The sequence below is a fragment of the Pecten maximus genome, chromosome 10 (genome assembly GCF_902652985.1).
Source record: "Pecten maximus chromosome 10, xPecMax1.1, whole genome shotgun sequence".
Classification (NCBI taxonomy): Eukaryota; Metazoa; Mollusca; class Bivalvia; order Pectinida; family Pectinidae; genus Pecten; species Pecten maximus.
Genome location: NC_047024.1, coordinates 28,699,338 through 28,725,851, shown reverse-complemented (window position 1 = coordinate 28,725,851; position 26,514 = coordinate 28,699,338). Strand labels below are relative to the sequence as shown.

The 26,514-nt window shown below is 36.4% G+C and overlaps 1 protein-coding gene across 2 annotated transcripts; it reads left to right on the top strand.

Moving 5' to 3' along the window:
- Positions 1-26,514, top strand: LOC117336411 (phosphatidylserine synthase 2-like). 2 transcript variants are annotated; one of them, XM_033896921.1, is made up of 13 exons: positions 1-134; positions 7,863-8,079; positions 10,179-10,280; positions 11,900-11,982; positions 18,135-18,202; positions 19,603-19,734; positions 20,176-20,226; positions 20,595-20,708; positions 21,712-21,830; positions 22,469-22,583; positions 23,999-24,144; positions 24,703-25,061; positions 25,097-26,514. In XM_033896921.1, the coding sequence occupies exons 2-12, from the start codon at positions 7,952-7,954 to the stop codon at positions 25,022-25,024; spliced, it is 1,380 nt and encodes a 459-aa protein (XP_033752812.1). In that variant the 5' UTR covers positions 1-134; positions 7,863-7,951; the 3' UTR covers positions 25,025-25,061; positions 25,097-26,514. The 2 variants fall into 2 exon arrangements, with proteins under 2 accessions (XP_033752812.1, XP_033752811.1); XM_033896920.1 differs by lacking the exon at positions 1-134 and adding an exon at positions 842-979.

Genomic DNA, 26,514 nt, shown 5'->3' with positions numbered 1-26,514 from the left:
TTACATTTGGATGTAAATTAATATACGGACCTATGCAGTGTGATATCTACAGGTCTGTGGTGTCGTCAGCGATGTTGAAATTGGTCCGAAAAAGGGGACCCTGAGGAATAGACCTTTATAAGCCCTCTGTATTGGTAAGTATACGTATACAGTATATAGTTTAGCCCAAAAGACCCAATACAGGTAACATACATTTTTGTATGTACTCTTCCACCTCACACTCACACTTTTCCTATGTCAATAAAATTAAGCATACACACAATATGATTGCCTAAGTGACAAGATGAATGTGAGGTGTTGGTGATATTGATGAGGATGTTAATTAATGAACTTTTATTAATTACTAAAACTTCATAAGCAATAAAATACTAACTTTAATTACTTATCAAACATATACATAAATTACCCTGCCACATAATTTATATTTTTGATAAACCGCCAAACTCCCTTATTTAGACACGGGCTTAGCAATGTAGTACTGTATCACCAAATTTAAGGCAATTGTAGTTTTAAATCAATATTTGAATAGCTATAATAATGAAAATCCACGGACTTGGATTTATAATACTGTAGATTCTACACTGTATAGAATAAGGACGTACTTGTACATACTAGGTATACGTTATCGTGTAGCTAGAATTCTATAAGTACTGTATTTACCGAAAGTAGATTTGTACACTTGTCTATCCCGTTTTGCTGGTTTAGATAAGTATGAATCAGGCCTCACACACATTACCGTTTTATAGCACGAGTATAAGTCGTGTTTGCTCGTTATTTATTGCAGTGTTAATGTTATTATTGATTATCAGTGAGATAATCATTGGACTATGTATACATATTAATCGCACTGAACACTCGCGCGATCGTACACGGATAACACGATCAGTCGGCCCCTGGAATCACTTCCGGGACACGTGAAAAGCTAAACAGCTCATGACACAACACATGGGTTGAAGTTGACAGGGGCCCGGCTATCGAGGTAGGTTGACAAGGTAGAAATTGTCATGTATGCTGCTTGTGTTTCAGAAACCAGCCACTGTCACTTGGTTTTAATGCGCGATTTAAGGTGAATATCGTCATTACCAACGACTGATCACACACATATATATATTTTACCTGTGATTTCTCACGTACTTTCGATATCGATATATTCATGGACTTTTATCGACCAAACTAAGTGAGTTCAGCTCTAGTCACTATATATATATATGATATAAATCGTAAACAAACATCTGATATAAATAATAAGCATTCAAATTTTACACTTAGACCGTTTACATATCAAACATGTACACAAAATGTACATGTAAGTCACGCAATACTCAAGTAGATCTAGATCTATTGCGTGAGCTTTACGTTAACTTTAATTTACATGTAGGAGTACATAGTTACTTACTGCCATGGACTTTGGAGTCACGATCTCTCATGATCATGAGCTATTTGTCTGGGTCATACAAATTTTGTGTGTTTTTCAGAAAAATATATTGACATTTGTAAACTGTCTGTTCAGTACACTATATGTATATATATTTCACTGTAGTTATTACGTTTTACGTGATACCAATGCTAATTTGAACTTTATAATTAATTATTGGTGACTAGATTTTCTTTTTAATTTGATTTGTCAAAAATGTTATGTCCAGACTAAACAATTGCAGTGTGTATCCATGTACATGGAGTATACTTTATGTAATACATTAAAAAATGTAGCATTGTTAAAATTGAAGGACATTTATCTCTGTTCTAATACTGTCAGTCTATATCATCTTATAATTCACAGTGATAAACAGGAGTGAATTTCTAATGTTGTTTTTTTTTTCTTTTTAAATTCCAGACTTATGCTATGCACATACATGTGTACTGCATGTGTACATGTGGTTTTCGACCCTGCTACTGTGTTAAACAGAGTTATGGCCCTTCCTTACTCTTTGTAGCATGGTCTGTCATAAACAATTAGTCTTGTTAGTCTTAATTGCTTCCCCTAAATAGATAATGTTACAGATGTGGAATATATCAATCTATATTAGGGACATTTAACTTACAGACCAGTTGTCTTATCTTATGATGGTAACAGACATTTGAAACAATGTGATGGTTGGCTTACATAATCAAGATAATACAAACCAGCCTTAATTGGTTGTGTACACCATTAGTTAGCCTCCGTGTTGAAATGAGCATCCTGTCATGATAATTGCAACATATGTTACATGTATAATACTTCAATAATTTATTAGCTCACCGGTTACGAGTAACTGTGAGCTAATGCTGTCACTCCGGCTTCGGCGTCGGCATCCCACCCCAAAACTTACAAAAAAAATTATCAGTTTTTGGAAAGCTTCTAAGTCCAAAAATATACACCTCACACCCTTTTAATTTGGTTTATACATTCATTAGAGGTCTAGGAGTGATGTTATGGCAAAATCATGCAGAAGAAATTTGTGATTTTATTTGCATTTTACCATTTTGTGAACTTAACGTTTTTGGCACCAAAATTCACTTTAAAGTTTTTAGGGTAAGTCCAAAATTATGCACTCACACCCTTCTAATTTGGTTTATACATCCATTAGAGGTCTAGGAGCGATATTATGTGATGTACAGTTTCAAAATGACATGCTTATATATACATACATAAAAAATGAATGCATAGTGTGATTGCTGCTGCCGGTGAGCTTTCGGAATCATTGATTGCACTTGTTATGGATGGAATCAAAACTGATTTAAATGTTTTCTGTGCACTGCTGACCATGGCTGATTCAGTTATTAAAAAACAAGCATTGAATATCTGGTGTTTGATGTATAAATGTCAGTATGATTATACCTAAAAATGATTTTACATTGCCCTGTAACAATTACTCCTCATCCCTACCCCTTATACTTATACCTCTATCTTTACACTCCCATCATTACCCCCCAACCTTACACTCCATCCTTACACCCGATCCTTACACCCATCCTTACACCCATCCTTACACCCCATCCTTACACCCATCCTTACACCATCCTTACACCCCATCCTTACACCCCCATTCTTACCCCCCATCCTTACACCCCCATCCTTACACCCTATCCTTACAACCATCCTTACACCCATCCTTACACCATCCTTACACCCCATCCTTACATCCCCATTCTTACACCATCCTTACCCCGCAATCTAACACTCCCATCCTTACCCCCATCCTTACACCCCCATCCTTACACCCCATCCTTACACCCCATCCTTACACCCCCATCATTACACCATCATTACCCCCCAGCCTTACATCCCCATCCTTACATCCCCAACATAACACTCCCATCCTTACACTCCCATCCTTACACCCCATCCTTACATCCCATCCTTACACTCCCATCCTTACACCCCATCCTTACATCCCATCCTTACACCCCATCCTTATACCCCCATCCTTACACCCCATCCTTACACCCCAACCTTACATCCCCAACATTACACTCCCATCCTTACATCCCCAACATTACACTCCCCATCCTTAATACACTCCCATCCTTACATCCCCAACATTACACCCCATCATTACCCTCTAACCTTACACCCCATCCTTACACCCCAACCTTACATCCCCAACATTACACCCATCCTACACACCCCACACCTTACAAAACACCCACATACACCTTACACAACCCCATCCTTACACCCCAACCTTACACACCCCATCCTTAACACCCCACAACAAACCCCATCCCCTTACACCCCAACATTACACCCCATCCTTACACCCCATCCTTACACCCCCAACCTTACACCCCATCCTTACACCCCACCACACCACCATACACCCCATCCTTCACCCACATACACACCCACACCCATCATACACCCCATCCTTACACCCCATCCTTACACCCCATCCTTACACCCCCATCCTTACACCCCAACATTACACCCCCATCCTTACACCCCAACCTTACACCCAACATTACACTCCCATCCTTAATACACTCCCATCCTTACACCCCCATCATTACCCTCCAACCTTACACTCCCATTCTAACACCCCAACCTTACACCCCATCCTTACACCCCTATACTAACACCTCAATCCTTACACCCCATCCTTACACCATCCTTACACCCCCATCCTTACACCCCATCCTTACACCCCTATCCTTACACCCCTATCCTAACACCCCCATCCTTACACCCCCATCCTTACACCCCATCCTTACACCCCATCCTTACACCCCTATCCTAACACCCCCATCCTTACATCCCCATCCTTACACCCCTATCCTTACACCCCTATCCTAACACCCCCATCCTTACACCCCCATCCTACCACCTTAATCCTTACTGCCCCATCCTTACAACTCATCATTACACTCCATCATTACACCCCATCATTACACCATCATTCATACCCCCAATTTTACATCCCAACCTTAGACCCCAACCTTACACTCCCATCCTTACTCACACATCCTTACATCTTCATCCTTACTCACACATCCCAATCCTTACACCACCATCCTTAATCACACACCCCATCCTTACATCCCCATCCTTATCAGGGCTTTTCCAGAGGGCTTTTTGGGGCCGTTAATGGGCCCCATTCCCAATTTGAATTATTTCATTTTAAAGCCAAATTCCCAAAATTTGCAGTTTACTCCTGAAAAACTCTTTCCCAATTCACCAATTTTCTTCCCAAAATGAGACAAAATTAAGGCCCCATCCCAAACCAGTGAGAAAAAGCCCTGCTTATACCCCCATCCTTACACCACCATCCTTACACCACCATCCTTACACCCCATCCTTACATCCCCATCATTACACCCCCATCCTTACACCACCATCCTTACACCACCATCCTTACATCCCCATCATTACACCCCATCCTTACATCCCATCCTTACACCACCATCCTTACTCTCCATCATTACACCCCATCCTTACTCACACACTCCATCCTTACACCCCAATCCTTACTTACAATCCGACCTATCACAAGGAGACTTAACACGAACATACTGCAGCCTCCCAAAACACACATACGCACTCGCCACATGCACGGGAGGTCGTCCTTAAATGACCTTAGCTGTTAATAGGACGTTAAACAAAATAAACCAAACCAAATACTTACAAACTCCATTCTTACACCCCCGTCCACTCCCATTTGATTGAGTCCAGAGGATGTATTGATATAGACAATACCCTGATAAAAACCCTTAAGACATTATTTGTGTTATATTTCAATATCTATAAAGTCAATACAGTTATAATAATCTACAATTCTATATACTATAACTGTATATTTACAGTCAGAGTATTAGCGTAATGGGACAAGTATGCATACCATCGCATACAAAATGTCATTGATACCACTGACAAACTGCATTTGGGATCTTTAAATAAAATGTAGTCAGTCATGTGTAATACAAAGTATAATTGTACATGTGCATGCAGGTCGAATATCGGAACTTACTCAGGTAAAATAATATGGGCCCCACCTGGCGCCTGGCGTATCATCATCATCATTGGCCATCGCCCCAACTGGGACATCTACTGGGACATAGGCCTCTGACAAGGTCCCTCCAGCTGTCTTTGTCCTTGGCCAGTATCTCCAGTTTCCCCATGTTGACCCATCTTCCTGGCCTCTACGTCCACGTTACGTCGCCATGTTTTCCTTGGCGGCCTGTCTTTCCACCCTTGGTTTGTCTCCTGATGTTTGTGGCTGGTTTTCCCAGAGTGTTGCTTTTCCTGTATTGTCTGTCCATCTGTCAGTCACCACTTTCCTTTTCGGGGAACATATCGAAATGCAGCCAGATAGCCAAACTTTCTTAAACTTTACATGGTGTTACACTGTGATGTGTGGATGCGTAAAAGAGGATGAAAAAGGTTCCTACTCCTACTATCAAGGTGAAGGTCACTAAAAGTTTATACTGTAAAAATACATCATCTGAGGCTCTTACAAAGAAACAAGCTTTCTGAAATTTTGTATGAATACATATATGTGAAATGTAGATGCACAATAGGATTTATAAAGTTGTCAAGGTCAAGGTCAAGCTAGGTTATTAGAAATAGAACTCGTAGGGAGCATAATTATGCCTAAATACTACCAAAATACACTATACAAAGCCCTTCCAGAAATTTAGGCCATACTTTCTAAAATAATAATTTAGAAGTTCCTAAGAACTCAGTACTATTAAAAAAAACATCAATCTTATAAAGGCCTTTGCAGAAAAACAAATTTATACGTGTATATATCATGACTTAATTAAAGTTTAAAAAGTTCCCAAGATAAAGGTTTAATTGAATTTGGTTGGTCATGCATTCAAAGTTAATATACTGGCCTTGTGAATTTGAAGTTTGTGTGTACATGTACCTCATGAACTAACCTCACTCTATTTCATCTGTGTAAGTTTCATAATATCAAAAATTGTACGTTTAGTGTGATACATGGACTATATACATGTACCAGATATAATTATTAATTCAGTATCAATGTAAGAGACTCCGTTTAAGAGATGGACACATAACGCGTGCCCTTTCTAGCGTGTCAGTAATATAATATCTTTATAGCTTCAGGTTACCAGTGTATCAGTGATTATAACTAAATGTGTTGTGTTAGCATCAGATTTTATACACACATGTTAGCCAGGAAATGGTCTGAGTGATTTTACAGTCCTAAAACACATTTTGTGGATTTTTTTGTACACAAGGTTTCTTCATGATTTCTGTCGTCTTAATTGATGTGTGATTGCATGCTACAATGTATAACACCAGAACTGTAATGGACTCAGGTACGTAGATTTATAGAGATATATCCCTATAGTCTAGACAAATGAATACAGTCCACAATATAAAATGGAAATTGCCATGTTTGTGAGGGACATGACCTGACTATAACTACAAAAATCTTTTATAGTTGATAATCTTTAAAATCCAGTCAGTCTTTCAGGTCGACATATGTTTAAAACAGTTTAATAGGATATGCCTCGCTCATAAAATGCTATCTCCAGAAAAAAAAGATTTCCAATGCATTATCAAATGACAGACCTAAGTCTAGACCAAGTTGGTGGTGTATTGCATCACTCGTGTCAATTGTCATGATAATCGATTCCTTATTTCCTGATAGTGTTATATGTCCCCGGTATTAAATTTTAGCTCTAATATATTAATTGACTTTTTATTTGTATCGAAAGGTGCTAATATCTTAATTATGTGTCATTTTAGAATCCTTTGAAGGTATTAGTTTGTCATGTAAGGAAGTAATTAGACCATGGTCGGACGATTCGATATACACCCTATACCTCTCTGTGGAAATACAAGGAAGCATACAAATGTGCTTCTATACTCGGTCATCGATTTGGGTAATTGTCACTGATACCAATGACTACAGTGTATATATGTATTACACACATTGAAATTACTGGTTTGGCAGAGTGGTTTTTTAATGTAACACTGCTTGTTTACAAAAGTCAGAAACACTCTTTTGGGACCACGTTAGCTGATTTGGTAAAGCATATGTATGGGACCACGTTAGCTGAATTGGTAAAGCATGTTTGGGGCTACGACAGCTGATTTGGTAAAGGATGTGAGCAATTTGCAAACTCCGATGAGCGTGTGGTTCTATTCCTACTACCAATGGGCAGTTTGCTTTTCTCAGGAATATTACACTTATCTCAGTGCTAATCTTGTTATCGTCCTAGGTCAAGACATTTTACTTAATTCTTTTGATCTTGATTATAACATTAATGATCAGCACTTCATTGAGATATAGCCACCAGCTACTACAAGGAAACCTCCATTGGTTTGGACATGCATGATGATAAACCCAGCAAAACGACTACATTTTGTTACAATATTTGTAATTCATTTATTAATTTTCCTCACTTTACAGGTACTAGTCTGGAGATGACTGTGAATAAGCTCTGATAAAATAAGACAGTTGAAAGTTGGAGGGTCACTCGATTCCAAAACGTCATAGTCATGGCATCTGCTCAGAATGAGGTCAAGACTGATGTGCTAAAACTACACACGGCAACAGCTCATGACTGGGAAACAGATAAAAACAGAAAGAAAGATATCTTTGATGATGGAACAATGTCATTTTTCTGGTAAGTCTGACTCCATGGATAATCATTTAAATCTAGGGTACATTAACTTTTAATTTGTACATAATTGATCTAAATGTTTCCAGACCTATATCAGTTTACTTTATATTAAGATATACATGTACATGTAAGTGCCTGTAAAAAATACAATGGTGTAAAATTTCTGCCCTCAAAGAAGTTTCAAAAAGTATCTTATTAACTCACTCATATATTTATTTTCAAAGTCATACATTTTATTAAAAATGGTGAATATCATTGAGGAAATTGCATATTGTTTTGGAATTGCATTTTGAAGTAGCTCAATGGTGATATGCAATGATGGCAAAGATACTATATATACCATCATAATGTAGATTGAGCTATCCTTTTCCATATTATAATCCAAGATGATGGGTGAAAATTTTCCCTCTTAAACGTGTAGCCCTCCCCCAACTTGTGCCCTTTTTCAATGCATTAGCCCGGAGCCCCTGGACATAAACCAGGGAAAATATGGCAATGAGGATATCCCTTTTCTTAAGGTTTAGTTGGTATAATAATACATTATGTATCAGTCAAGTTTCGATCTTCCTATAATAAGAAAGTAATTTTCTTAGGTTTCAATCCCTAATTGATGAAGAAAACACCAGCACACTAGCTTAAGCTTAACACATGTCACAATGAAAACAGAATTTCTATTTGAACTATCTCTAAAGATATTAAGAAATAAAGGTTTTCTTTCCAGTGCATATCCTCATCCACATATCACAGTGTTTTATTCACAGAAGCTTGATTGATATGTTACTTTGACCCAGAGTGTAAAATTTACTTCAGGGTCCAAAGATAAGGGATCTGGGTGACAGGTTCTGAGGTTATATTGTTTTTTGTTCTGGGTCATAGGAATGTGTCAAGCCCCTGTGGTTTCATTAAGAAATGTTTCATTTAAGACAGTAGATGTGATATATGATTAAGTGCATCATAAAATGTTGCTATGTTGCACACCAAAATATGAATACTGTGACCTTAATTTGACCTTGACCTCAAGTATGACAATAAAAGTCTCTTCAACATATTTCTGACCTCATTATAGATCTCTGACTTGACCTATATTAATAATAAAGTAGAATTTCTGCTGCATAGAATGTACTTAATTTGTGATATTTTGAGGTTGTTCTCAAGATTTTAGGAAATTATGAATCTTTAATCAAACCATAGCTTAATGTAGGCAAACAGAGCTAAACTTTCTGCTGACTTTTTTGGACAGATAATGTGCACCATTCCTAACTGAAAATTGTTTGGTATTAAAGCCGTGCACTATATACATTCCCCAAAATTGCAGTTTACACCCGATTATTCCCTTTCCAATTCACAAATAACTTCCCAAAATTGAAGCAATTAAAACAGCCCATCCAAGTGGAAAAAACTCGGCAATACAAATGTATCTTAATCGTACAAGCTCAAGATTAATGTAGTATTTACAGCCACCGTTATTCCATTACATTGTGTGTGTGTGTTGTGATTGTCTGGTGACGATGTAGACATTTACAGCCACCATTATTCCATTACATTGTGTGTGTGTATTATTTACAGCCACCATTATTCCATTACATTGTGTGTGTGTTGTGACTGTCTGGTGACAATGTAGTATTTACAGCCACCATTATTCCATTACATTGTGTGTGTGTTGTGACTGTCTGGTGATAATGTAGACATTTACAGCCACCATTATTCCATATTACATTGTGAGTGTGTTGTGACTGTCTGGTGACAATGTAGTATTTACAGCCACCATTATTCCATTACATTGTGTGTGTGTGTTGTGACTGTCTGGTGACAATGTAGACATTACAGCCACCATTATTCCATTACATTGTGTGTGTGTGTGTGTTGTGACTGTCTGGTGACAATGTAGTATTTACAGCCACCATTATTCCATTACATTGTGTGTGTGTGTTGTGACTGTCTGGTGACAATGTAGACATTACAGCCACCATTATTCCATTACATTGTGTGTGTGTGTGTTGTGACTGTCTGGTGACAATGTAGTATTTACAGCCACCATTATTCCATTAAATTGTGTGTGTGTGTTGTGACTGTCTGGTGATAAGTTTAGACATTTTCTCCAGGCGAGCCCACACTCTCACAGTACTGGTCCTGTTCGCCTGCTGTCTGCTGTACATTGCACTGTTTGAGGAACAGGTGAATGACTCGGAATACAACAGTAAAAGGTGAGCTTAGAAACACCGACGATTTTACACGGAATATAATACATCTTACTACTGTAATCTGGTCATTTACACGGGGTTTGATTTTGATAGGTTTCTAAATGTTACAGGTGTGTGAAAGTCTACTCGTTCTAATTACCCTATGTCCAGTGTCTTGTATCACTTTTTTATAATGGCACAATTAACTTAATTTAATTCCACCTTTAATACATCAAAGAAGAAGTGTTGCTTTTATCAATCTAATTGTAGTATAGATGGTCATTCTCACTACGTTACATGAACATCTAACAACATCCCATAAGGGGTCACATTTTGATGACCTTTGAGATGTGTTTTTTCGATGTCCTCAAAGCAACAGCATGCATCTGAAGCAAACCATTTCGGTACAGCTTGTGCATATAGCTTTATATGCTTTGTGGGACAAAATGACTTGAAACAAATTGACTGATTATGCAAGCTATGCACTCTAGTCATGCTAATTCGGACTTCCAAGAATCTGGAAGTAGTCATTTGATTGGCTAATCCAAAAGGTCACCCAGACGTGACCCCTTATGGGATGTTGTTAGATGTTCATGTACTGTAGTGAGAATGCCCATCTAGATTTTTAGTCCACCATCATCAGATGTTGGGCTATTCAAATCGCCCTGCGTCCGTGGTCCGTTGTCTGTCCGTCCGTAACAATTCTTGTTATCGCTAATCCTCAGAAAGTGCTGTAGAGATCTTTCTCAAATTTCATATGTAGGTTCCCCTTGGTGCCTAGTTATGCCTATTGCATTTTGAGACCAATCGGAAAACAACATGGCCGTCACCTGGCAGCCATCTTGGATTTTAACAATTGAAGTTTGTTATCGCTATTTCTCAGAAAGTACTTAAGGGATCTTTCTCAAATTTCATATGTAGGTTTCCCTTGGTGGCTAGTTATGCATATTGCATTTTGAGACCAATCGGAAAACAACATGGCCGACAGGCAGCCATCTTGGATTTTGACAATTGAAGTTTGTTATCGCTATTTCTCAGAAAGTACTGAAGGGATCTTTCTCAAATTTCATATGTAGGTTTCCCTTGGTGGCTAGTTATGCATATTGCATTTTGAGACCAATCGGAAAACAACCTGGCCTTACAGGCAGCCATCTTGGATTTTGACAATTGAAGATTGTTATCGCTATTTCTCAGAAAGTACTGAAGGGATCTTTCTCAAATTTCATATATAGGTTCCCCTTGTTTGAAAAGTACTACAGGGATATTTCTCAATTAACACAGATTAGTAAAAGGAAGGGAAAAATAGAGAGAAGATCAATCTGATATGGAACCTATAAAGATCGTTCTATGGTGGGCGCCAAGATCCCTCTGGCATCTCTTGTAATTAGATTGTGCTTTTATAGGATGTTGATCTTGTACCCCCTGTATTTAACCTCTAATTATAATTATCCACTTTAACACATCAACCAACACCTACACTGTAATGATTTAGAACTAGGGACCAATCCCCTCTCATGGTTCCAGCTCTGCAGATGCAAGATAAAATTTGTCATTCACCGATGCTATTATTTATGAAGTATTATAATTATCATAACTTTTTTCCATTGCATAGCTGATTTTGTCACATTTGTTTGTTGCTACAGAGGAGTAGTTGCCATGGTGCTAGCTTTCTTGTTGTTTGGAGTAACTCAAACACCTGATGGCCCATTCAGGAGACCCCACCCAGGTATGTACTGTTTAATAATATGAACTACAATTTCACATACGTTTTTATGTAACATGCATCATACAGGCATATTATACAATGTAGATTTTTCCATTTCAATTCTTTTATTTTAGCTTATTGATATAACTACATGTATATGTATATGCTTTTATAATTCGAGCCTAGCTATCTTTTGAAAACTTTATGAAAAGCTAACTGTTCTATGAAGAGAGTTTTTTAGTCATATAATCTAGTAGAGTACATTAAAAACTTTTATACCAGGATTAGTTTCTGTGAAACCATTTCAAGGCATTTGAGAAATATTGGGGATTTTGCCAGGTGTGTGTATATAAAGTCTGGTATATTAAGGCTCTGTTATCTTGAATGGAAAAATTGCCCCTATATTTACCCCAGTTGAATTTACTATGTTATTTCCAAAATTCGACTTAGATTTTTCCAATCTGAAATATGTCACTATACCAACAGAAATGACAGCAATCAAAGACACTAAACTTAATATCAAGGTACCCTGAAAATGAAGGGCAAAGGAGTTAATTCCATGGTGCTACGTCCGTCGTCTGGTCATCCAGCGTCAACATTTTTTTAATAACCGAGAGGCCCGAAGACCTGATATAAAGCCTGACTTACATTCAAGGTCACAGGGATCAAATATGTTAAAATATTTAAAAGATGACTTCTCAATAACAAAGAGACCCAGAGACCTGATATAGGGCGAGCAGTTTGTTGGATGGAAGGGCTACAGAATTGATCTTAATGAATGAATCAAGCCTATACTCTCGTTTATGTGAATTAAGTGGATAGAAGCAGGTGAGCGATACAGGTCCATTAGACCTCTTTTTGATGAGACAGATGACAAATTGAAAACTATTATCGAGTCACCAAAACACTGATATGCTATTTCCCCAATTTTCAGAAGAAATGTTAAGATTCCTAAGTAATGCTACATTTCTAAATTCAAGTCTTACATGTAAGAAAATTAAATGTGTTCCTGATATAATGAGAGGATTTTTTAGAAATACATTTGTATATTGATTCAAATAACAGAAATACAAAACTTGAAACTTAAGATGAAATGATGAACTAGCTTGCTTGATTTGTTGAGTAAAACATTTTGCATTAAAACTTGATGCACTTACAACAACAATATTGCTCAATTATAAATGTACACACAATTGTAGCCATGCAACATTTCTGACCAATGATCAGGTTTATAATTCCTGCCAATCATTATTATAGCCTTAACTAGCTGGTATTGCCCTGCTCAGTGCTCAGACAGGAAAGTTCTTGAACATTTTTGAAAGTTTGGTTTAAAAAAAAATCACTTCCAGTTATAAAGATATATAATGCATTAGATTCTGTTCATGATGTAGAATGACTAGATGTAAGTTTATCAATTTGACCTTTTTGAGGACACAGATTCACCACGTTGACATTTAAAATCATGTTGTGTTATGTACTGTATACAGTTTGTTCTTGTTATAGCCCATATTTCATCAAATACAATCTCATTATTATAGTGATAATAAACTAAAGTGACAAAGGAGGCAGTTGTGCCCTGTGTCTCGTGATCATAATGTCTTATCACCTTAGAAACCGGGGACTTATTACTTTCCGTCCATCTTGTACACCCGTATGTTAAATGTACGTAACACCAAATTAAGTTTGTCAGCACTCTATAGCAGATTCATTCCTTGAGGGATTTCGATCAAACTTCACATAGTGATAGCAGACCATAATATCTCGGACATGTTGGAGTGTTAAAGGACTTTCACAACTAAATAATTTACTATATGTTATTACTAGCGACCCCATCCCTTCATTCGCTCGTTTGAAGTTCAGATGATGTGAAATATATCAAATTGAAGTTTGAAGTTTTTTCTGTCGGATAAATGTTGTTATTGTATAAGTTTGTTGGCATATAAGAGCATATGGGTACTCGAAAGACAGTAACCCTGACATTTACAATACACTGGGGAACCCCCACCTGGGGAATTCCCGCCTTTTTACACCTCGAATCCTATGCCATTATACCCTGCAACGAAGTTAGGGGGTGGGGTATACTGGAATCAGGTTGTCCGTCCGTCCGTCCGTCCGTCCGTCTGTCTGTCTGTAGACACATTTTGTCCAGACAACTCCTCCTAAACCAATGGGCCGATTCCAATGAAACTTCACACATATTAATGATCATGTGTAGATGGGCATGTCACTTTCTTTTTCTCAAAATTATGGTTGCTATGGCAACTGGTCACTATAAACAGGTTTCCCGATAAGAACTATAACTTTAATTTTGTCCAGACAACTCCTCCCAAACCGAAGGGCCGATTTCAATGAAACTTCACACAAATATAGAGGACCATGTATAGATGTGCATGCCACTTTCTTTTTCTCAAAATTATGGTTGCTATGGCAACTGGTCACTATAAATTGGTTTCCCGATAAGAACCATAACTTTAAGTTTGTCCGGACAACTCCTCCTAAACCAAAGGGCCGATTTCATTGAAACTTCACACAAATATAGAGGACCATGTGTAGATGTGCATGCCACTTTCTTTTTCTCAAAATTATGGTTGATATGGCAACTGGTCGCTATAAACAGGTTTTCCGATAAGAACCATAACTTTAAGTTTGTCCAGACACCTCCTCATAAACCGAAGGGCCGATTTCAATGAAACCTCACACAAATATAGAGGACCATATGCAGATGTGCATCTCACTTTCTTTTCCTTAAAATTATGGTTGCTATGGCAACTGGTCACTATATTACTGGGTTATCTTAGTTAGCCTCTAATTTTATTAAGAGTTCCAATTCACCATTGACTCATGCAGATTGCGGGGGTATTGGTCAGCCATCCTGGTGACAGTTCTAGTTCTATTTTCAGTAGGAGTGTATAGTTTTGATTTTCCAAACCTCAAGACCCTACTCTTTATTCTCGTATATAGAAAGTACCCATTTCATATGTTATTTATTCAGGAAAACAGCTACAAACCTAAGAAACACACTTTCCTCAGGGACTTGGTTCAGTCCTTAAGGTTTGTGGGCCTAGATTAAGGTCTCTGTTACTATTTTTAGTACTGCCTTAGGGGCATTTATTACTTTAGCAAAGTAACCCTGTACTACATGTAAGTAAAATTATGCTTGTTTTCTCAATAATCATGTATACCGGGTATTTATATAAATAATATGCCTATCATGAAAAGTAGATATATTGGAAAAAAGCTATAAAAAATTGTAGCTGTTCTATAATTCCAGATCAAGTATTTATTCCTTTTTTTTTCACATTAACTTTCATTTAAGGCACAAAATTTTCAGCTATCTATAAATAACATTTTTACAGTATTCCAGAGAAGAAATAAAAATACTGTGGCATTTTGATTAGAAGCATTAATTGCCTTATGGCGTTCTTTGATCAGGAATCAAACACATTAGGTTGTAGATTTGCTTTGTCCCAGTAGATGTTACACACCAGTACATGTATTTAAAATTTCACTTAATATCCATCTCGCAGCTTTTCAGATTTTGAACAAAATATATGTCTTTAACGATTACTAGAGGAAACCACTTTATTATATTTGAAATAATTGTCTCTTGATTAGATACATGTATATTAATTAAGCTTTAATTTAGTCAATATTGATTGTACCTGGTTATTTATTGTCCACAGTGTAAGTGTTCTGTAATGTTTTATAATGTACCACAGATTTCCTATTTAGACCTCAATCATTCTTTTGGAAATCATTGGTTTCCATTTTAGCTCACTGGCGATGCTGAAGGTACAAGCTCATAACCGTGAGCTTGTACCTTCAGCATCGCCATCGCTCCTGTGAAAACTTTAAAGTTTTTGCCGTAAGTTTTTAATAATATATCTGTAACTCGTTCCACTAGTAATGATGTGTTCCACTCACTTCCTGTTGAAATGACATGTGTATTCTTACATGGGGTTTAGGTGTTGTGTCATGGATAACATTTAAATGTCAAAATGATTTGTAAATGTTTTGACATTATAACCATAGACTAGTTGTTGTGGAATTAATATTTTGCATCAAAATTATTCTGTTTTGTTCTTTAATCTTCTAATCATTATTAAAAATTGTGTTACATTAACAAACCTTGGAATTGGACCTTGACATGTTTTATTTCACCATTTCTAACAATTGGTAAAAGTCTGATATTAAATGTACACTGCACCAATTATTTTCAGCATTTATATTGTTCTCAAATTTTCGGCCATTTCATGGGGTAGGAGGAGGCTGGGTGAGGGGTGGGGCATGTCTGTCTGTCTTGTCCCCTTGTGTCACGTACACATGATTGCATGAAGACCATCGTCAACCATTTTGGACTCAATGTCACTCCATAAGCATCATAGCATCATTGGTTAATACTTTTGTTATTTTTATGTACATACTTTTCTTATAATAGTCAATTGATGTATTACCTCAACTGTAAACCTCTGAGGACATCATACTGAATAATGAAATTTTTAAAATGATTACAACTCCTGAACATCGATCTGGGTATACAGTCATTTTCTTTGGTATATACATGAACGTATATTTTGTATAGCATGGAAATCCATTTAGGATTGGTTGTAAAATTACACCCTACATTGTGTTGAATTTTGAAATTATTTGAATTTTTGTCATGTTTGTATGTATACCATAATAGCATGTATGCATTACATCACCGTATTTATTTTCAAATAAGCCCAAGCCTTCCCTATTGCATAAAAACATAGCATTAAAGTTCAGTGAAGGCTTAAGAGCAACTTTTAGCTTAATTACTATTTTACAAGAGAGGATTTTGTAAAAAAGAAGAAGTGTGGGGGGGGGGGGGGGGGGGTAATTTTTTGTTTGCAATTGACTTACTTGAGGATATATATACGTACTCTGAACAGTAAATGTATATACTTTGGACTACATTTGTATTTTGAATCGGAACTGATTTTTAAAAAAGTAATTATCATAAATTCCACAAACATATAAATTGAAAGCATACATAATATGTACGTACCCCTCTCATCCTTATTGAAACTCCTTCATAGGATTGAGGAATATATTAAAATGAAATTTAAAAATATTATTTGCATTAATGATTTAATTGTCTCCATATTTTACGAAGTTATTTATGCTGTACATGTACAGTGTATGTGAAATACAGTTTCTTGAAATTGTTCTAGAAATACCGACAGTATAGAAATACCGACAGTACATGTATATACCTTTGACAAAGAAAGATTTGGAATTTCACTACTGACGTTATAGGGCTGACATTATCAATAAACTGTACCTTTATGTCTGTAACGTCTAAGATATAAAAAACAAATTGTATAACATGTAAATTGTTGTGTGCTAATGATTGTATATAATTCAGTAGGGTTAAGAATTCTGGATCCATTTATTCAAAAAAATATTAGCTTAAGATACCCAAAAACAAATTGTTTTTTTTTTGTAATTTTTTTTCTTCTTTACAAATATTGAAATTAAAAATCAAAATTAACTTTTTCATCTGAAGACAAAATATCTAGAAATTTTTCCGAAATTTTCATTCTGAAAAATTCCATTTATAAAAAGTGTTGATAAATTTGTAAGCTAACAATTCTTTGAGTGAATGGGCAATGGTGTTTACTTTTGACAACACATACAAACAGTGGACTGGTTTTGGGTAATTAACTTACAACCTGAACTAACAAGGTTATAATATAGTTATGTGGTGAGAGAGGACAGGTGTAATTGCCTTGACACATGCATTTACAGTAAAGTTAAATTTCAATATTACAGTACTCTACGTATATCTTAATTATACAGTATTGTATGATTATAGTTATATTTAGTTACTATATACTTAGTTTCCTGTTCAGAAGTGCATAACATTATCCTAAAATCTGAAAAATGAAATAATTTCCCCTAAAATGAAAAGCAAAAGTTATAGTAAAATGACAATTAAAATTTGGAAAATATATATAGATATCCATTGACAATGATTCCTGTGATTTAAGCTCACAATATTAGAGAGAATAATAATATTCTGTGCCCTAATCTTATTCATGTCTTAAAAAAATACACTTATGTTATATTTTTAACTCCTGAAAAAATGGTTTTGCACATTGACGAAACATATGATGCATTTTATCTGTGTCTTTACTATCCATTGACAGCATTCTGGAGATTGGTGCTTTGTGTGAGCATTGTATATGAACTTTTCCTTGTCTACCTACTTTTCCAGGTAAGTAGCTATAAACCTAAGTGAGCCAGTTTTAATGTCATCCCCACATTGTGTTCTCTGTATTGGTTGCAGTCAGCTGCTGTCTTGAAAGCAGTGGCACTGATGATAATGTAAAACCAGCTCTTTAAGACTGAACTGCCTCTTAGGTACTTAAGCTGCTTTCCTGAGGCCTTAATTAGCAGCCTAACTGAGGTCAGCTGTTTTCCTGTTGTCAACAGCTATTTAGGTCAGCTTGTTCTGGGGACAGCTGTTTTTCTGAGGTCACCAGCTATTTAGGTCAGCTGGTTCTAGGGACAGCTGTTTTTCTGAGGTCACCAGCTATTTAGGTCAGCTTGTTCTAGGGACAGCTGTTTTTCTGAGGTCACCAGCTATTTAGGTCAGCTGGTTCTAGGGACAGCTGTTTTTCTGAGGTCACCAGCTATTTAGGTCAGCTGGTTCTAGGGACAGCTGTTTTTCTGAGGTCACCAGCTATTTAGGTCAGCTGGTTCTGAGCTAGGTCAGCTGTTTTTCTGAGGTCACCAGCTATTTAGGTCTGCTGGTTTTGGGGACAGCTGTTTTTCTGAGGTCAACAGCTATTTAGGTCAACTGTTTTCCTGAGGTCAGCTGTTTTCTGGCGTTCAACAGCTAACATTCATATTACCTGTTTGCTGCGGGCCAGCTCTTTAACCATGGTCATCAGATCTTGAGGGCAATATCTTAACTAAGGTCAATAGCTGATCATGATGAGGTCTTAAACTTAACTAAGGTCAATAGCTGATGAAGTCATAAACTTAATTAAGGTCAATAGCTCAGATCATAATGAGGTCATAAACTTAATTAAGGTCAAAAGCTGGTGAGGTCATAAACTTAACTAAGGTCAAAAGCTGGTGAGGTCATAAACTTAACTAAGGTCATCAATAGCTGGTGATATCAACACATTTTGAGGTCAGCTGCTGTTTTGAGTTTATAGCTACCTCTGGGGTATGTTTCTTTGGTTCAGACTTCTGTATATTTTTTATACTACTGAAATGTTTAAAGAACAGACAGACCTTGACCAAGAACACTAAATACATTTCTCTCATATTGTTAGTTTAAAACCTGTAATTATATATTTATAGAACCTTTCTTATGGTATATTAGGCCTGTGTTTTGTTATATCTTTTTTTATTGCCCCATTTCGCTATTTATGTGAGGAAATCATTGTAAATGTTGACTAAATATAATCACAGGAAAAAAATGTTGTGTCTGGTATATATCATTATTGACACTGAGGGTTTGTTTTGTAGTAATACAGAGCAAATGTTAACATCATGCATTGAAATATGCAGTATTGATTTATACTGTTCGTATAATGTAGGGGATCCTGGTATCAAGGCTCATCAACCATTTACTAATTAAAGCCTTTCTTTATCACTGCTAAGTCCACTAATGATGCCCGCCAGCTGCTTACACACTTTGATGACAGACTCGGGAGGAAGATGCCCGAGAAAGCATATGGAGGAAATTGTTACATTTATGATCCTGATCATTCCGACCCATTTCACAACTTGTGGGTGAGTTATTTTTATAGCACATATGACCTTGATCTCATCTGTGACCTGTAGGTGAAAAGGATTTATAACACATACGACCTTGATCACTGTTAGTTATAACTCCTATACAACTGACTTCTGTATTCTGTGTTCACTTCAGTTTTCACTCTCTGCAATAAAAAAAAAGACCCTTACTCATCCTTTGTGTTATTAGACCCCTGCTATTACAAAATGAATCATAACTTGGAATGGTTCTGAAATATAAATATCTAATTTGGGTGAATTACATAATTATCCTGCAATGAGCCCAGATTTAGGGTTAAATGCAATACTGACAATCAGCGAAATGTCATGTACATCCTACCCACTCTCAAATTCACCACCTTCAAATCTAATTATTACAGCCTTGAGTTTTAATTTCTGGTCTTTATGTGAAACATAAATTCTCTGTTTTGCTTTCAGGATAAATTAGATGGATTTGTTCCTACACATTTCTTTGGATGGTGGGCAAAGGTAAAAAGATGTATTAGTTTCATTAAATTATTAATAGCTTCAAAATGGTACTTGAAACATGAAAAACATTCAGTTAGAGGAATCGATGCAATGCCCACAACGAAAATTGCCCTTTGTGTTCATTTGTCAACATTTTTGACTACCTCCTGTAGGCATTTCATTTAAATAAGACTCTATACACATGCCAATTAAACTAGAATTGTAAATTATAGAAGATATGTACCACAGCCTAATTCAGATGCCTACTCACTGCTATAGCCTAAATTTAAAGGGCGTGGTTCTGGGGGGGGGGGGGGGGGGGGGGGGGGGGGGGGGTTATAATATTTCAATAAAATTGTTGAGTGTGTCTTGTCTTGATTATCATACAGACATTAATCCTGAGAGACTGGTGGCTGTGTACAGTACTGAGTATCATGTTCGAGTTACTCGAGTATACCCTGGAACATCAGCTTCCCAACTTTAGCGAGTGCTGGTGGGACCATGTGAGTATATGTACATCAAATGGCCCGATATGCCATATTATAGATATATCACAATGTAGTCCGAGTTTCCTCTGACACTGACACCATGGCATGATATCAGGGCCAGAAAAACTTGGGCTAATACCACAATGTAAAAAAAAATTAAGGTACTGCATGGCTGTGGATAAAGTTTTTAGACTGATAATCATTGATTATGTTTCACACTGGGTTGATTGGGATTACCAACCAATGTATTCCGTTACTGAAATAGTTGAGTGTTGGATTATTACCAATAAACAAGGTACTTGGTAAATGATAATTGGAGTTATTTCAAAAGGAATATGTATAAGTATCTGCACGAAAAAAATTATCATCATGACTAGCTCACCTGTCATTAGGACAATTATGCTGATTTATGTTATTGTGCAGCATCCATAAGTGTCCTGTCATCCATCTGTTATTGGTCCTAAATACCAAAAATCTTTCCTTTTAAAACTTCTAAATAACTAACAGGAACAAGGTCATGATATTTAATCACAAACATGGGCTACAAGGTTCATTCAAATGGGTAACCTTGACCTACCTTTTCTTTGACCTTTATAAGCCCAAGGTCATGCTATATAATAAGTAGCATGCTGGCATGAGTGAATGGCTACCAGCTGCAGGTTTGTTAAAGAAAGAAAGGGTGTTAATTTTGAATTCTGTAATGATATATGTATGCCGTGATATATCACGCATATGTTTATAGTTATAAGGAGATTAGTTTGGGGAAGTGGGAAGCTTATTTAACTCCACTTTTAAATAAAACCTTGGTTCATGTACTAAATTTATTTGTACATGATACAGTTGATTCCAGAAATATATGAATTTTAGATGTAACCATATTGATATGAAATTTATAGCAGGAAGGATTATATATTAACCAGGAAATGTAATTTTGAATTACTGTATGATATAGGAAACAGGGAATTTGATGATAATACAAATGACATGGGTCATAAACATAAGTGGTTTTCTATTGTAGTGGATTATGGATGCCCTGGTGTGTAATGGTCTGGGAATCTACCTTGGTATGAAGACGCTCAACTACCTGTCTATGAAACCTTACCATTGGAGAGGCATGTGGAACATACCCACGTATAGGTAATTACTTATACAGCACTCAACATGTAAATACAGTAGTACTTATACATGCATTGTACAGGTATTAAAATATGTGTACAGGTAATTACTTACACAGTACTGTACATGTAATTAAATATGGGTACAGGTAATTACTTATACCGTACTGTACATGTAATTAGATACGCGTACAGGTAATTACTTATACAGTACTCTACATGTAAATACATTGTACTTTAATATACAAACAATATACAGGTAATTACTTATACAGTACTGTACATATAAATGCTTATGCATACAATGTACAGGTAATAAAATATGCATAAACAATGTATATAATTAAATATACATACACTCAAGTAATTACAGGTAATTACATATGCATACAATCAGGTAATACTTATACATGTAAAAAATGTAGTTACATTTAAATGTAATTAAGTAATTACTAAATGTATCTATTCATTCATACATGCTGGTAATACTTAAATTACTATAGATATATATATATATGCTGATGCATAATCATACATACAGTACAGGTAATTACTTGTTATACTCACTGATAAATAATCATACATAAAATTACAGGTAATTACTTATACTTGAACATTTACCTTCTTTTGCTTTTACAAATGTTATATTTGTTTTGTTAGTGGGAAGATAAAGAGAGTTGCACTCCAGTTCACGCCATACAGCTGGACAGACTTCGACTGGAAGCCCCTATCCAGCCTCAAACGCTGGTTTGCCATGTTAGGAGTCATTGCCATTGTAAGTATATATCCAGGGACATGACATTTCTAATAATATTATACCCCATGTTTATAACAGTGCCTGTGATTAGCCGAAACACATCACGTGGAAGGGGGACAAAACATCATATCTCCCTGAGGTGCGTGAGCCAGGGAGATAAATATCATACAGGACCGCGTTCCCCCATGGCGACACCCACATTCTGTTGCGAGGGGTTGTCTCCTTTCCAGTTATTTACAAATGGCAGACGAACAGAAACGCAAATGTTTTCGTGCAGTCGAAGAAGCAGAAATAGATAAAATTCTGCAAAACAAGAATGCTCAAAACACGAAAATATCAACAAATGTACATACCAACTGTTTCCAGGAGTTTCTAAAAGAAACTGTCAATAACACCTTGACTTGGAATTGTATCAATTGAGCGACCAGGATCACAGGGGTTTGTGATAAAAATGATATTTCATATCTTCAGTTTATTTTTGAGTATCATCATTACTGATTATTTTTCGGTATAATAAACAATAATAAACAATTTATGGCCCTGGATGCAGGGTAATATGAAGGTTTGTTTACCCTCAGCTCTCATAATTCCCTCGGGCAAGCCCTTGGGAAATATGATACCTTCGGGTAAACAAACCTTCATATTACCCTGCATCCAGGGCCATAAATGCATAGTAACACACTTAGATCACCTTCAAATTGTCTGGATCCAATGTCTATCCTTCAAGCTTTCCTTTAATGTCATGTTGACCTTTGATGTTTTGTCTGGATCCAATGTCTATCCTTCAAGCTTTCCTTTAATGTCATGTTGACCTTTGATGTTTTGTCTGGACCCAATGTCCATCCTTGAAGCGTTCCTTTAATGTCATGTTGACCTTTGATGTTTTGTCTGGACCCAATGTCCATCCTTGAAGCGTTCCTTTAATGTCATGTTGACCTTTGATGTTTTGTCTGGACCCATTGTCCATCCTTCAAGCTTTCCTTTAATGTCATGTTGACCTTTGAAGTCTTGTCCAATGTCTATCCTTCAAGTTTTACTTTAATGTCATGTTGACCTTTGACCCTGGGCATCAGTACTAAAAGTGAAATACAGATATTTTGCCCAAAAAGTTTTCTTTCAAATTGCACTTCTAATCAACGTATACTTCAGATCCTGGCTTCAAGTTTATCATTCCTCACTTTTTTATGAAGCATTTAACATGTTTGACCATGAGATCTTCATAAAGGTCAAGGCCATTTGCATAGAGATATTGGCAATTTTACAACACTCCTTCCTTGGTAGTTTACAGGTATGACCAAATATCAAGATCTAATAAAATGGTTCAGCACATTTGGCTGTCAAACATCTTAAAACAAATCTATGAAACCAGAGAAATTATAATTTTTGTTTTGCATTATTATTTTCTGCACATATATTTGGTTGCTCCTTTGCAGTTCCTACTGGCTGAACTAAACACCTTCTACCTGAAGTTTGTGCTGTGGATTCCACCAGAACATTACCTAAATCTTACACGCCTTGCCCTCTTTTTGTTTATGGGTGCAGCTGCACTGCGGGAGACATTTCAGTACCTAGATGACCCGTAAGTATGAGTTCAAAGGAGGGTTGTGTGTCAGTTGAATATAAATTCTGACAGTAAAATCATAAATCAACCTTTCCATTTCTAGACAAAAGACAAATTGTAACTATCCAGACCTAAGGGTCACTGCCAAGGATATCTGGCATGCTCCTTAAAGCCAAATTATGTTTACCTTTAACCAAGTCTTTAATAAAAGACTTAGTTCGCCACTGATAAATGTCCCCACTTCATCCTTAGATTTTGTCTGAATTAAGAACAAAATTGTCCGTAAAAGCATCATTAAAATTATCAAGTATATATATATATATATAGTCGTTATGTAGGCACTAACATATGTATCTTAAATTGAGATGAAATCCCCATTTTGCTAATTCAGAGACTATAACACTAGTCCAATGCTAGATCTAGCGGTTGAGCTTAGAGAACTTTTCCTGAAGCAAAGTCAGTTACAAACAACTATAGTTGATGTGTTATTTTCAACTGTTTTGCAGACTACTGATAAATTCAATTAAATGTAATAATGAATTTCTGCATATTGGAATGCTTTTCTGCTTGTTGCAGGGCCTGTAAGAAGTTTGGGCGCCAGTCCTGGCTTATAGCAGCCATTATCATCACTGAAGCACTTATTAGTGTAAAGTTTGACTGGCAGACCATCAGTAAACCCCTGCCAACCCATGTCACTCTCCTCTGGATATTCGGTCTGCTGGGCCTGGTTCTTCTGACCGTGTGGAAATTCTATATTTACCGTGACGTCAAAAGTGATGTGCCTTTATCAAAACACTCATCCGAAGGTTCCATCAACTGCCATGAAAATAGTTACTCTAAATTATCAAACAAACAAAAGAATGGTCTAGATGTTAGGCAGCGTTTTCAAACCTCCTGATATTTGTATATTACATATTGAAAGACACACTTCAGAGGTCAAATATTACATATTGAAAGACACACTTCAGAGGTCAAACCATATTGTGCGGATGCCATGTTATCAGAGGACACACCTGATTTGGTGTTGACAGAGGACACAAATGATAGTTGACAGAGCTTACATCTAATTGGCTAGTTGTGGGCAAACTTGATTGGATGCTGGAATAGGTTACGCCCGATTGGTTGTTGGCAAAACTCCCACTTCATTGGTTATTGACAAAGCTAACATCTGATTGGTTGTTAACAGAGATCACATCTTACTGATTGTTGACAAAACTCGCATCTGATTGGTTGTTGACAGAGCTCACATCTGATTTGGTTTGATGTTGACAGAGCTCACATCTGATTGGTTGTTGACAGAGACAGAACCTGATTGAGTGGTGAAAGAGGTTAAATCTGATTGGTTGTTGACAAACTCACAACTGATTGGGTGCTGATGTGTGGTGATAGACATTTGATTTGACACTAGATGAATATGTAGTGAACGAGCTCCCTTGACAACATTTCTTTTTGATAAGCCTCTGACTTGCTCAACTTAGCTTGTTAAGCCTCTGATTTGCTCAATTATAGCTACATAGAGTTTTCACCGATGATAAAACTTTTAATCTAATTTTTTTCATGTTCAAAAAGCAAGTCATATTGAACATTAACAGATATATTTAATACGCACTAAAATCACTCACTGTAACTCAGATATATAAACTCATTCATTTACTTCTGTGAGAAAGTAGCATTACAACAGACAATCAGATAATCCTTACCTTATGAATACCCAAAGTGTCAATGTTTATATTTCAATGATTACTACATGTATGCATTGTCTATATGTCTATATAGTGTTTTATATCAAAATCCTGTTTACTTTATGTAACAGGTTAAATATTGTGCCTTCTTTATTTTTACTCCCAGTTGTCTACAAAGCGTGCTGATGTATTGTTATGACTAATTATATACATATTTTTAGCTTTTGCTTTTTTTAACTTCCTACAAGGATTTACTTTTGTCATTACAAGGTTTTCCACCAGTGTCAAGTTTTCAATATACGTGATGTCATCTTTTATTGGTATGACCGACGTATTCCGTTATCACTCACTCAGTTAATCAATCAAGAATATCTTGTAATTACTGTTTCAGTCAATATTAAATTACTGTAAACAAAGACTTCATTGATATGCACACTGCTGCTACCAACTGTTTAGATTCCTGTTGTTGGGGAAATAGAAACTAGTCTGTCAATTTATTATCCTCTTTGAACATACAGTAAGTCTGTACACCATGAGATTTACTTCAGGGTTAATTCTAATTTCCCAAGTTGAAAATAATATTATCAAACATTATAGAGTCCCAGGAAGTTGATATTTGGTCTGTAGCATGCTTAGGGTGAAGGGCTACCAAGTTAGTTCAAATGAATGACATTGGCCTTCATTCAAGATCACAGTGGTCAAATAT